The sequence below is a fragment of the Syngnathoides biaculeatus genome, chromosome 8 (genome assembly GCF_019802595.1).
Source record: "Syngnathoides biaculeatus isolate LvHL_M chromosome 8, ASM1980259v1, whole genome shotgun sequence".
Classification (NCBI taxonomy): Eukaryota; Metazoa; Chordata; class Actinopteri; order Syngnathiformes; family Syngnathidae; genus Syngnathoides; species Syngnathoides biaculeatus.
The window spans coordinates 31,137,660-31,152,326 of NC_084647.1; the positions used below are offsets into that span (position 1 = coordinate 31,137,660).

Here is a 14,667-nt window from a genome sequence, read left to right on the forward strand (position 1 = left end):
ATCCATCCATCCATTTTCTTAGCCGCTTACCCTCACAAGGGTTGCAGGAGTCCGAGAGCCTATTCCACCGATAAATGGGCAGGAGGCGAGGTACACCCTGAACTGGTTGCCAGCCAATCGCAGGGCACATTGAGACAAACAGCCGCACTCACAATCACACCCAGGGGCAATTTAGTCTCCAAATAATGTTGCATGTTTTTGGGATGTGGGAGGAAAATGGCGTGCTCGGAGAACACCCACGCAGGCACGGGGAGAACATGCAAACATGCTGGGATTTGAACCCCGGTCCGCAGCAGAACTGTGAGGCCAACACTCGACAGCTGTTTCACCTTGCTGCCTGCCTCACGATATTTATACATCAAATTTATTAACTAGTTTTGGAATCAGAAATATGGTAAAGGGTTTTTCAACTATTTTTTATGTTGGGTACCGCAAACAAATTTTTGCAATACATCATTATTTGTCATTTATGATATGACAAGTTCACCTTTTTGTACAGATTTGAACAACAATTATGGAAGTTGACAGATTTGACTTCACAGTGAAGAAAATAAGTATTTGAACACCCTGCTATATTGCAAGTTCTCCCACTTAGAAATCATGGAGGGGCTGAAATTTTCATCATATGTGCATGTCCACTGTGAGAGAGATAATCTAAAAAGAAAATCCAGAAATCACAATGTATGATATCGTTATTCGTCATTTATGATATGACAAGTTGATCTTTTTGTACAGATTTTAACAACAATTATGGAAGTTGACAGATGTGCCTTCACAGGCCACATACAGTGAAGAAAATAAGTATTTGAACACCCTGGTATATTGCAAGTTCTTCCACTTAGAAATCATGGAGGGGCTGAAATTTTCATCATATGTGCATGTCCACTGTGAGAGAGATAACCTAAAAAGAAAATCCAGAAATCACAATGTATGATATTTTTTTTTTGCGATTTATTTGTGTGATACAGCTGCAAATAAGTATTTGAACACCTGTCTATCAGCTAGAATTGTGGCCCTAAAAGACCTGTTAGTCCACCTTTAAAAGTCCCCTCGACTCCATGTATTAGCCTGAATCAGATGGACCTGTGTGAGGTTGTTAGCTGCATAAAGACACCCACCCCATACAACCAGTAAGACTCAAACTTGTAACAAGACCAAAGAGCTGTCCATAGACGCCAATGGAGTAGAAGAGAACAGCTGAATGACAAGGATAAAACGATCCAACATACATCTGTGCATTGGTGTTCCCATGGTGTTCCAAATGAGTGTAAATTGGCTGACTAAGTGGCACCTGGATTTGAATCTTTCCTGTGTGGAGAGTGGAGAGAATAAACTACATCCACCACAATGTCAAAATTGGGAAATTGGACTCAAAAGTGTTTTTGAGGCTGTGGACTTAATTAATGGCATTAAAATAAATTCATTAAAAAAAAGGAAGCAAAGACATCAATCAGTTCAAGTTTGACAGCTCGTGAGGAGCGAGGAGAGGAACTGTCTCATACAATTTACTACTGCACTCTCTGATTATCCTCTCCTCAGCACGTCTATTTATTTGGTTTCAAACACCCTTTATTTACATGGATTTGCAAAAAGGAGATAGAGGAGCAAAATATAAGGAAAAAAGTGTACTTGTTTGTTCATGTGTGTGTGGAAGACTGTTGAGTACATGTGTGGTGAAGTTTGTCATCATTTATTTAACAGACAACAGGTGCTCCTGGTTCTAACAGCTCTGATGATTAGATGTTCTTGTTCTTGTGCTATCTTCTGCAATGCGGCTGCCATGTTATCTAGAGCAGAGCTTTGGCGGCACTTGACGAGACAAGCCAGAAGGAAAAGAAGAAGAGGGAGATGAGATGCTCCTATAGGGGACTCCATCATTTTGCTGGGGTAATTCAATTTTCATGTTGGCAATGACAGTGAGACCTAAAAGGGTGAAAGAACCAACGGTGAGGCATTCTGTTTAGCTGAATGAGGAGTCTTATCTGGCATTTTTGGCCTGTGGGACTTCTGAGGCAGCTGATGGGTACTGTCTGGCTAATGCAGCTTTGGTGGTCGCTGAAGCAAAAACCCGTGCATAGCAGGAGTTCAGTGAGGCCATGGAGCAAGACTTCAAGACGGCTTCAAGGAAATTCTGATTCACCTTCCAGCGTCTGAAGAGTGGGAAGCATTGCACTGTCAACAATGTGTATAACAAGGATGGGGCGCTGTTGACCTCGACTCGAGCGGTTGTGAGTCGGTGGTTAGAATACTTGTAAGACCTCCTTTCCACCAACACGCTTTCCTATGAGGAAGCAGAGTCTTGGTTCTCTGAGCCGGGCTCTTCTATCTCTGGGGTTGAGGTCACCAAGGTGGTTTAAAAGCTCTTCGGTGGTAAGGCCCCAGGGGTGGGTGAGATTCGTCAGAAGTTCTTAAAGGTTCTGGGTGTTGTGGTGTTGTCCTGGTTGACATGCCTCTGCAACATCGCTTGGACATCGGGGACAGTGCCTCTGGATTGGCAGACTGGGGTGTTGGTCCTCCTTGTGATAAAGGGTGTGAGAGAGTGTGTTCTGACTATAGGGTGATCTAAAATGAAGTTGCAGCTTTCAGCTGATGACTGCCTAAGGGTGAGTTGTCTCTGACTCCGTGGGTGGAAGTCAATCAGCCTTGGCAGTTCCAAATTAGTTGTGAGGGTTTGATGGGGAACATCTGGGCAGAGTCTTTTTGCTTAATGAACGTTATTTCCATCTCTCCTCACATGCTGCCATTTTCACAAGTCACATGAACTACGTGGGCGTATGTGACGTGTTACGTGCTGTTCCAAACGCTTGATTACATGGGACACCATTATGCCCAACGCTGATTTCTCGGATTTATCCTCATTTGGTGAAGAAATAAAAGGTTGATGGTGGTTCCCTGGTTGATCGGGAAGACGGAGGAATACTTCCATACACAGTCGTGAACGGCACGGCGGTGAGCGGCTCAGCTGTTTGGTTCATCGGGAAGACGGAGGAATACTTCCATACAGATTTGAACCTGTGGCTGTAAATAATGCCGCCGAGCGGCGTAGCCATCAGCTCGCTCACCCGGCAGCAAATTCCGCCCCTCGGCTGTAAATAATGTTGAATACTCGGATGGTTCTTTGAGCGTAATGGCGCGGAGTCTGACGAGCTTGCCTGGCCAGGGAGTAAGCTCACGGCTACGCCGCTCGGTGGAGCTCCGCTTACGTTGTTCATGCAAACCACTGGATTTCCACTTTAACTGGTGTTTCACATTGATTTGAATCAATGTCTTATTCGTGAAAGTTTTTTGTCTTCTTCAATATATATAATATCTGTGTGTACCTGAAACAAAACACACTTGTTTAAATAGGTCTATGTCTTTGCGATATCTTTGTAGAATTTGTAGCTATAATTTCACGTAAAATTTTCTTGAAAACCTACACATTGCTATCATAACATTTATTTCAAAAAACATTTAGGCCATAGCACTTGTTTTATGATATTCTTTCCGCTGTATCAACTGGAAATTCCTCAAATGAAAAGTACATGATAAATATGATACAAATAACCGTCAGCATTTTTCACATCACAAATAAAACTTAAAAGCACATTTCTATAAAGGTGATTTAATGGTCTGGAAGCGGCTGATTTGGAAGGGTGAAAGGTCATAAGATGGCAGTTCTCCCAGGCTCAGCTCGCACAGCAACTTGCCAATGACTGGTCCAAACTTGAAGCCATGACCTGGGGAAGAAATTTCATTGTAAAGCCGCAAAATAGATCAGTACATATTGCATTAGAATCAGAATCGCTTTAATGGCCAAGTATAGAAAAACACACAAGGAATTTGTCTCTGGCAGTCGGTGCCGCTCCTGTATGACATTCATGTTGAGTACGGAGAAGCAGAATAAACTAACAAGAACAAACAATAGCCATTCAATTAATGGGTTACTACCATAATTTCTCAAGTACAATGCATCCTGAAGTATAATGCGCACCCCCAAAGTTGACCTAAAAAAATCTGGAAAACCCACCAATTTGCCACTACCCATATGCTCAGGACCACAACACCATCCAGAGATGCACGCAGCTTGGATCGCCTTCTCCAGGACCTATGTCTGGATGACTCCAGCTTCAAATGCTATATGAGTCCCGTGAGTGGCAGTTTCGGGTCATTATTGAATGGTGTTGCATTAAATTAATTTTCACAATATCGAGTGACCATCCATCCCGCCACCCCCCTTGAGCCATCACATTATTGTGGTGGAGGGGTTTGTGTCCCAATGATTCTGGGAGCCAAGCTGTCTGGGCCTTTATCTCCATGGAAGCCTCACCCATGGCAAATGGGTCCCAAAACACGGCTCCAAAACCATTATAATGTCCAGCAATACAACAAAACATTTTACCACATGAGGAAATTCTCGTGCACCATCCAGCGTCCCGGAAGGGGGAAGCAGTAACACTGTGTATGGTGGGGATTGGGGACTGTTGACCTCGACTCGGGACGTTCTGATTTGGTGGGGAGAATACTTCCAAGACCTCATCAATTACATCGACATGCCTTCCTATGAGGAATCAGTTTGGTGTCTCCTAGACAGGCTCTCCTTCTTCTTCTTTTCCTTTCGTGTTGTCCTGTTCGGGGTCACCACAGCGTGTCATATTTTTCCATGTAAGCCTATCTCTTGCATCTTCCTCTCTAACACCAACTGCCCTCATGTCTCCCCTCGGAACATCCGTCAACCTTCACTTTGGTCTTCATCTCGTGCTTTTGCCTGGCAGCTCCATCCTCATCACCCTTCTTCCAATATACTCACTCTCTCTCCTCTGGACATGTCCAAACCATTGAAGTCTGCTCTACCCAACTTTCTTCTCCAAAGCATCTAACATTGGCTGTCCCACTGATTAGGTCATTTCTAATCCTATCTAACATGCTCACTTCTAGGGAGAACCTCAACATCTTCATTTCCGCCACCTCCAGCTCTGCTTCTTGTTGTCGCTTCAATGCCACCGTCTCTAATCTGTACATCATGGCTGGCCTCACCACTGTTTTATAAACTTTGCCCATCATCCGAGCAGAGACCATTTTGTCACATAACTCACCTGAGACCTTCCACCAGCTGTTCCAATTTCCTTGGACCCATTTCTCCACTTTTTTACCAAACTCATCATTGCTCTGGATTATTGACCCAAAGTATTTGAAATCGTCTACCTTGCTATCGCCTCTCCCTGGAATCTCACTCTTCCCCCTCCACCTCTCTCATTCTCGCACATATTTTCTCTTTTACTTCGGCTAATCTTCATTCCTCTCCTTTCCAATGCATGCCTCCACCTTTCTATTTGTTTCTCCACCTGCCTCCCTGCTTTCACTGCGGATCTGCGGTCAGTCCAAGGGGATTCCAGGCTAACCTCATCTGTCACCCTATCCATTATCACTGCAAACAGGAATGGACTGAGAGCAAATCTCTGATGCAGTCCCACCTCCACCTTAAATCCTTCTGTCACACCTACGGCACACCTCACCACTGTTTTACTGCCCTTATACATGTCCTGTACGATAGTAACATATTATACTTCTCTACCACACCAGACCTCCGCACGTACCACGAAGTACCATGGCCTCTCTTGGTACTCTGTCATAGACTTTCTCTCGATCCACAAACACACAATGTAGCTCCTTTTGACCTCTATAGTTTTCGATTAGGATCCTCAAAGTAAATAATTTCATGGGTAGGATCGGAATATTAGTAAACACAAGGATTAGTCTGAAGGAAACAAAATTATTTTCAAGTTTGGATCAGATTACCTGATTTAAGAGCCATCTGTCCATCCATCCATCCATCCATCCATCCAATCATCCATTTTCTGAGCCATTTATGCTCACAAGGGTCGCGGGAGTGCTGTCTCTATCCCAGCAATCTTCGGGCAGGAGGCGGGGTACACCCTGAACTGGTTGCCAGCCAATCACAGCGCACATGGAGACAGACAACAGTCGTACTCACAATCACATTTAGCGGCAATTTAGAGTTTTCAATTAATGCAGGTTTGGGGATGTGGGAGGGAACCGGAGTGCCCGAGAAAATCAATGCAGGGGCGGGGAGAACATGCACAAATAGGGAGGGTATGGGAGCAGGTGGGGGGACTGTGTCAGGATTTGAATCTTGGTCCTCAGAACTGTGAGGCCAACGCCCTACGGGTGCTCCACGGTGGCGTGTTTAATTAATATATAATGTGTTTATTTATTTGTTTATTCTAATAATGCAATGACTAGTCGCTGATGAAGTCATTGATATCTTTTCAGTTTTAGAGAAATAATAATTTAAAAGGTTCTACTTGGTGGGAAATACATGGTGGAACGGTGGGCCAACTGGTTAGAGCGTTGGCCCCCCTGTTCTGAGGAGTTTGCATGTTCTCCCCATACCTGCATGGGTTTACTCCGAGGGCTCTGGTCCCGCCACAACCACCAAAACACGCATGAATTGGAGACTCTAAATTGCCCTTAGGTGTGATTCTAAGTGCGACTGCTGTTTGTCTATATGTCCCCATGTGATTGGCCGGCAACCAGTCCAGGGTGTACACCGCCTGCTTCCCGGTTAGGCTCAAGCACTCCCGCAACCCTTGTGAGAATAAGTGGCTCATATTATGGATGTATGGATGGATTTTTGGCTGAGGATTTTGCTTTTTTAAAGACTGAGATTGACTGCAACTGAAATACAAATGAACATAATAGTTTTCATGTTCTTCTGTGCTGTGTTTTACCTGAGAATCCTGCACCAATCACGATATTGCCGTATGCAGGGTGGCGGTCAAGTACAAAATGACGGTCAGGTGTTAACTGGGAAAATAAAATGTGAAAAGTGAGAACATATATTTCTCAACCAATTCAAACACAACATCCATCCATTTATCCATCCATACATCCATCCATCCATCCATTTTCTTAGCCGCTTACCCTCACAAGGGTTGCAGGAGTCCGAGAGCCTATTCCACCGATAAATGGGCAGGAGGCGAGGTACACCCTGAACTGGTTGCCAGCCAATCGCAGGGCACATTGAGACAAACAGCCGCACTCACAATCACACCCAGGGGCAATTTAGTCTCCAAATAATGTTGCATGTTTTTGGGATGTGGGAGGAAAATGGCGTGCTCGGAGAACACCCACGCAGGCACGGGGAGAACATGCAAACATGCTGGGATTTGAACCCCGGTCCGCAGAACTGTGAGGCCAACACTCGACAGCTGTTTCACCTTGCTGCCTGCCTCACGATATTTATACATCAAATTTATTAACTAGTTTTGGAATCAGAAATATGGTAAAGGGTTTTTCAACTATTTTTTATGTTGGGTACCGCAAACAAATTTTTGCAATACATCATTATTTGTCATTTATGATATGACAAGTTCACCTTTTTGTACAGATTTGAACAACAATTATGGAAGTTGACAGATTTGACTTCACAGTGAAGAAAATAAGTATTTGAACACCCTGCTATATTGCAAGTTCTCCCACTTAGAAATCATGGAGGGGCTGAAATTTTCATCATATGTGCATGTCCACTGTGAGAGAGATAATCTAAAAAGAAAATCCAGAAATCACAATGTATGATATCGTTATTCGTCATTTATGATATGACAAGTTGATCTTTTTGTACAGATTTTAACAACAATTATGGAAGTTGACAGATGTGCCTTCACAGGCCACATACAGTGAAGAAAATAAGTATTTGAACACCCTGGTATATTGCAAGTTCTTCCACTTAGAAATCATGGAGGGGCTGAAATTTTCATCATATGTGCATGTCCACTGTGAGAGAGATAACCTAAAAAGAAAATCCAGAAATCACAATGTATGATTTTTTTTTTTTGCGATTTATTTGTGTGATACAGCTGCAAATAAGTATTTGAACACCTGTCTATCAGCTAGAATTGTGGCCCTAAAAGACCTGTTAGTCCACCTTTAAAAGTCCCCTCGACTCCATGTATTATCCTGAATCAGATGGACCTGTGTGAGGTTGTTAGCTGCATAAAGACACCTGCCCACCCCATACAATCAGTAAGACTCAAACTTGTAACAAGACCAAAGAGCTGTCCATAGACGCCAATGGAGTAGAAGAGAACAGCTGAATGACAAGGATAAAACGATCCAACATACATCTGTGCATTGGTGTTCCCATGGTGTTCCAAGTGAGTGTAAATTGGCTGACTAAGTGGCACCTGGATTTGAATCTTTCCTGTGTGGAGAGTGGAGAGAATAAACTACATCCACCACAATGTCAAAATTGGGAAATTGGACTCAAAAGTGTTTTTGAGGCTGTGGACTTAATTAATGGCAATTCAAAACCAAATAGCCATGGACATGCTCCTGACTGAAAAAGGTGGTGTCTGTGCTCTCTTTGGGGAGTGGTGCATCTTCATCCTGAACATTTTGGCTGTTTTCGGTTGTCTGACAAAGGCTATAGAAGGCCTGAGGGTCCTCGTCGGTAAGGTGAATGAGCACTCTGGTATTGACACCTCCATGTAGGACAAATGGATGAGTGTGTTTGGCAAATACAAAGCAATCGTCTCATCTATTTTAATTCCATTGCAGTTTTCGCAGCTATTTTGACTTTGTGTGATTGGACAAATCATGAGGGAGTATTCTGGCTGAATTGCTGGCTGTTTCCAGATCCCGGCTGTTATGACGATGGATAAACAACCATTTTTCCTCTGAGCGTATCAAAGTAGTCGAAGGTCTGGCAAAGTGTCTCTTTTGGGTGATGTGAGAATTTAAGCAAATTTTAGATAAACAGGAGGGAAATGTTGGATTAATTGGATATAAAGTTATCTCATATTTGCTCTCTTCTGGATGTTTTTAATGCTTCATTGCTTATGTGATGCGATGCAATCGAGAGGCCCATTGGGTGCCATGGAAACTTTGCTATGATGTGCTTAAACAATGTGATGCAATCAAGTGACATTGGGTGCCGTGGAAAAAACAAGACGGTGATGCAGAAGACAGTATAAAGACTGACGATCTGGAGAGGAGAGTGAAGACATCGCAAAGACTCACATGGACTATTTTTGTTACGGTTGCTTTGTTTGTCACATTTGCTTTGTTGCGATCCATACCACGAATATCATCTCTTTGGCAAGGAAGGAGACCGAGCTGGTGTGTGAGGTTGAGAAGTTTCAACTAGATATAGTCACTTGGGCTTTGGTAACAGTCCTCTTCAGAGGGGTTGGACTCTCTTCCACTCTAGATTTGCCCATGGTGAGAGGTGACGAGCAGGTGAGCAGCAGAAATGAAGATGTTGTGGTTCTCGCTAGGAGTAAGCAGGTTGGATAGGATTAAGAATGAGTTTATTAGAGGGATAGCCAAAGTTGGATGTTTTGGAGACAAGGTTCGAGGGAGCAGACTTCGATGGTTTGGACATGTCCAAAGACAAGAGAGTGAGTACATTGGTAGAAGGGTGCTGAGGATAGAGCTGCCAGGCAAAAGAGTGAGAGGAAGTGTCAGGATTACCAGTCAGACATTCATTAAAAAAAAGGAAGCAAAGACATCAATCAGTTCAAGTTTGACAGCTCGTGAGGAGCGAGGAGAGGAACTGTCTCATACAATTTACTACTGCACTCTCTGATTATCCTCTCCTCAGCACGTCTATTTATTTGGTTTCAAACACCCTTTATTTACATGGATTTGCAAAAAGGAGATAGAGGAGCAAAATATAAGGAAAAAAGTGTACTTGTTTGTTCATGTGTGTGTGGAAGACTGTTGAGTACATGTGTGGTGAAGTTTGTCATCATTTATTTAACAGACAACAGGTGCTCCTGGTTCTAACAGCTCTGATGATTAGATGTTCTTGTTCTTGTGCTATCTCCTGCTATGCGGCTGCCATGTTATCTAGAGCAGAGCTTTGGCGGCACTTGACGAGACAAGGCAGAAGGAAAAGAAGAAGAGGGAGATGAGATGCTCCTATAGGGGACTCCATCATTTTGCTGGGGTAATTCAATTTTCATGTTGGCAATGACAGTGAGACCTGAAAGGGTGAAAGAACCAACGGTGAGGCATTCTGTTTAGCTGAATGAGGAGTCTTATCTGGCATTTTTGGCCTGTGGGACTTCTGAGGCAGCTGATGGGTACTGTCTGGCTAATGCAGCTTTGGTGGTCGCTGAAGCAAAAACTCGTGCATAGCAGGAGTTCAGTGAGGCCATGGAGCAAGACTTCAAGGCGACTATTTTTGTCACGGTTGCTTTGTTTGTCACATTTGCTTTGTTGTGATACATACCACGCTAAGGAATAAAAAAGGGGAGACGTGGAGATGTGATTAGAACGGTTTGGAGATTGTGAAAGAGACACATCCCACGTTCTCCTCGCGAGCCGGAAGTTTTTCTTTTTAGATTATCTCTCTCACAGTGGACATGCACCTATGATGAACATTTCAGACCCCTCCATGATTTCTAAGTGGGAGAACTTGCAATATTGCAGGGTGTTCAAATACTTACTTTCTTCACTGTATATATAAAAATAACAATCCTGTCCCTTAACAAGTGCAAGAAGAGCTTATACTCCTGTAATACTGCGTAACAACTTTGTTGCACCATCGTAACTGTTCAAATTATTGGTGCTTTGTAGCATTCACCATAAATTCACCATAAATGCAAGATCCTGCATCCATTCTGTGGAATTAAATTCTAACATTGGTTGAGAGAGAGAGAGAGAGAGAGAGAGAGAGAGATGGGACTCTGCAGGCATGTAGAAATGCAGTGCAAGCAGTTGTACAGTTTACAAGTTTTGGGCGACTGGGGAGGAGTACTGTTTAAGAGAGGACACTTCGCGGCTTTTCAGATTTCGCTGGGGGTTCTGGTCCCCATTAACCACGAAAAACCAGGGATTACTGTTCTCACAAGGGTTGAAGGTGTACCGGATCCTATCAGGGCGAGAGGCTGGGTACACCCTGAACTGGTCACCAGCTAATTTTAGGGCACATAGAAACAAGCATTCATGCATGCACAGGGAGAGCATCCAAACTCTACACAGGTGAGGTCGGGATTTGACCCCGGTTCTCAGTACTGTGAAAAATTACAATGTTAAATACTCATTTCCACCTCTGTACGTTATCCATCTCAATCGGCTTGATGTCTGTCACGAACGAACGGTACCGAGCGGACCCAGATGCAGGGCTCCCAGACGAGGACATGATGTTCAGTGGGTTTTATTATAACAAAAGTTATGCACGACAACACAGTCCAAGAAGGCAGAATCCAAAACACAAGAAACAATGTCTGATAACTGTGAGTAAACTAAAGAGCATAACCAAAAGAGTGACTTGGGCAGGAACGTGGGGCGGTCGCATACTTGTCGCTCCCTCCTGGACAGGAACGTGAGGAAGCCGACGAGCCATCGCCGGTGCCTGGGCAGGAACGTGGGACGGCCGACGAGCCTTCGCCGCAGCCTGGACAGGAACAAGGAAAAGGAACATGGTTCACTTGGAAGTCTGTTGCCACCACGACATAGGTGTAGCGTGGTAGCAGGTCTGTTGCCACCGCAATGTGGGCTTGGCTTGGTAGTGGATTGGTGGTTACTGCGGCGTTGCCGTGGTTTGCCAGGAATTCTGTCGCCATTGCGACGTGGGTTTGGCCCGGTAGCGGGTCTGTTGCTCCCATGACGTGCGCTTGGCTTGGTGGAGAGTTGGTTGCTACTGCAATGTGCGCTTGGCTTGGTAGCAGGTCGGTTGCTACCGCGACGTGCACTTGCGTGGTTCGCCAGGAAGTCAGTCGCCACCGCGTCGTGGGTGTGGTTCAGCAGGCGGTCGCTGGTCACTGCCACACGGGCTTGAAACAGCTGTGGCTATCCCGGGACGAGAATTGCCGCTGAATCCCATCCATAAGATCCGCAATTTCAAAGATAGACAACTCAAAGGCCGCCAGCAAAGCGTCGGTGGAAGTCGCCTGAGACTCGGCCGTCGCTGGAGCGGAAGTGGGACGCCGTTGTGGCTTGGTTGTCGGCGAAGCGCTGACGGAGACGCCAGGCGGAACCCTGCTTGGGCGTCTCCTCTGTCCGACACACGGAGGGCCCGGATAGATGCCCAAACGGGTTCCGTTTCCGTTCAGTATGCCATAGCCTGGGGATTGTCACTTATCCCATCTTTGAAGGATCCAAACTCATACAAATGATATGAGTTTACTGACTAGATATTGTGCAAAGACTGATAATAATTGAGAACTATTTTGTTAGTATTTATAAAAATCTTCAAAGTACTATAAGTTCACTTTTCATTTTCAGGACCATTTCTATGGTATTAGGAGCAAAAAAGGCCAAGACAGTTCGATATCAACTGCAGATTCCAGAACATGATTAAGAACATTTACATTACAATACATTTAAAACAACTATATTTTTACATTCCAAACTGTGAAAGCAATTTCTTAGTGTGCAATATAAATACTAATAAAAATAAAATATAAACTGTTTAACCAAAAAACTTTACAAGAAATGTCACTAAAAATAAGAAATTAATTGACTATAAATTAACCTTTTTAACTTCCTCAAGATCAATTTTAACCCCTCAAAACAGTCAAAAATTCAACTCTAAGAAAAGAGTTTACTAACAAAAATTTTTTTATTTGATAATCCCAAAGCTTTGGTGAACCCCTGGATTCCAACGTACGGTTTCCCGGCTCTCATTCACTCGGACAACGGTACACATTTCACATCCACACACCTCGCAACTGTAGAGAAGTAGAACGTATGAATCACACGTTGAAGGAAAAGCTGGCTAAAATATGTACCTCTTCTGGCATGAAATGGGTTCAGGCTCTCCCACTTGCTCTGTCTGTGACAAAAACTGTCTGGCTCAACTGGTTTCTCCCCTTAGAAACTTCTTACAGATCATCTGATGCCTGGCCCTTCCTCCTCACTCCAACCGCTGGAGGAGGGCGTTGTGTCTCTCAAGTTTTCTCATAACTGTTTTGGACACAACTGCATTATTTTGCTTCTAATTTCCCTTCACAGATCCAGGACACTCTTCCATCACCACCTCCTGCACTTGATCTTCCTAAGTGGTCATCTGTCTACCTTAAACGACTCTCTCGTAAGTGGTCAGAACTCTGTTGGCCTGGCCCACACAAGGTGTCTGCTCGTACCTCCAAAGCTGTCCACTTCGAGGGAATAGGAACTAAGTGGTTTCATTATTCTATGATTCACCCTGCTACAGACTCTTAATTTGACTTTTATTTTATTGTTTGTTGTTGCTTTATTGTTAACCATGATTCCTACAGATGGTCCGATTGGTTTTTGGACCAAGAGAGGGAGAGCAGTAATCTATGACATTCTTATTATTGGCGTTATTGTTGTTCTTGGTATTTTGATTTGGGAAATCACTAGAAAATACCGTATACCCACACCCACATCAGTGCCAGCTGTCAGCACAACCCACCCGGAAAATATTTATCACAGAGAAGAGTTGTATTATAAACAAATCTCTAGCCGTTGATCAGTGGTTTATGGTTTTGACAGGTGTTAGCCCAGTAATCAATAATTGGTTACTAATGGCAGAACAAGCGGCTAATAAAACCCCGAGTGACTGTGTTGTACGCATGGGACCTAGACCTTTGTTACGTGTTGTTTCCTCTTCTGTCAACGCCACCTGTGTTCTAGATCTTGTGAAAAATTATGTGCCGATTAATAATGAATGCAAAATTTGGGATACTGCCCACCCGGTAACACCAGCCCAAAAGAACAAACCTGTGTTTAATCATGCTGTGATGCGCCAAAATTTCACCTGTATTTTCCCCAATTGGCAATATCTCTGATGATCAGTGTGCAGAGACCCAGGAAGCATCTTTCTTCCAACCTGTCAGCCGTGCTGATGTGTGGTGGTGGTGCGGAGGGGACCGTCTCTTCGACCGTCTCCCGCACAACAGTACGGGCAGATGTGCATTAGTAACTTTACTTTTACCCATTTCCGTTGTTCTTGTCACCCTAGATGATCTGGCGGTTGCTCCTGAACACTTCAAGGAACCTCTTAGCCTCTTACACCGTTAAAGTAGGTCCAAACCTACCTGGCTCAGTGCAGACCACCCCACCTACATTGACGCTATTGGCGTCTTCCATGGTGTCCCAGATGAGTATAAACTGGCTGATCTGGTAGTTGCTGGTTTTGAAAGTATACCTGTAATTTCCACTCTTTTCCCCGTTACTCCTAATCAAAATGTTGACCGTACCAATTACATACATTATAATGTGCAACGTTTGGGCAATTTCACCCTTGAAGGAGTGAAGCTATACATGAGCAACTTAAGGCTACATCTATTATGGCTTTCCAAAATAGAATCGCATTAGATGCATTGTTGGCTGAGAAAGGAGGTGTTTGCCGGATAACACCCAACCTGGCGGACACCTCACTAAGGCCGGAGATGGAGTTAGAACTCTTGCAAAGAAAATGATAGAACACTCTGGTGTTGACACGTCTATGTGGGATAACGGGATGAATGTGTTTGGTAGGGTTTCATTTCATCAATCTTCATCTCTCTGGCTGTCTTCACCTCTATTCTCACCCTCTGTGGATGCTGTTGCATTCCTTGTATTCGTTCTCTTTTAACCCGTCTGATTGAGAAGGTGAGTGGTGCCCCAACTGATGGCCGCGGTAATTATGTCATCATTAGACCCCCGGCCCGACACACTCCTCAAGATGATTTTAGTGTTGCTATCGCTCCC

At 44.1% G+C, this 14,667-nt stretch overlaps 1 protein-coding gene across 7 annotated transcripts in view; it reads right to left on the reverse strand.

Moving 5' to 3' along the window:
* Positions 1 to 1,471: 1,471 nt before the first annotated feature.
* The window catches only part of pipox (pipecolic acid oxidase), a 48,665-nt gene continuing 35,469 nt past the window's right edge, over positions 1,472 to 14,667 (reverse strand). For 6 of the 7 annotated variants that reach the window (XM_061828010.1, XM_061828009.1, XM_061828015.1 and 3 more), the window contains 2 exons: positions 6,732 to 6,807; positions 1,472 to 3,719 (listed from right to left, as the gene is read on the reverse strand). In XM_061828010.1, the coding sequence (XP_061683994.1) occupies positions 3,592 to 3,719; positions 6,732 to 6,807 (204 nt within the window). In that variant the 3' untranslated portion in view covers positions 1,472 to 3,591. The remainder of the gene's footprint in view (positions 3,720 to 6,731; positions 6,808 to 14,667) is intronic. The other variant, XM_061828011.1, reaches the window with a different exon arrangement.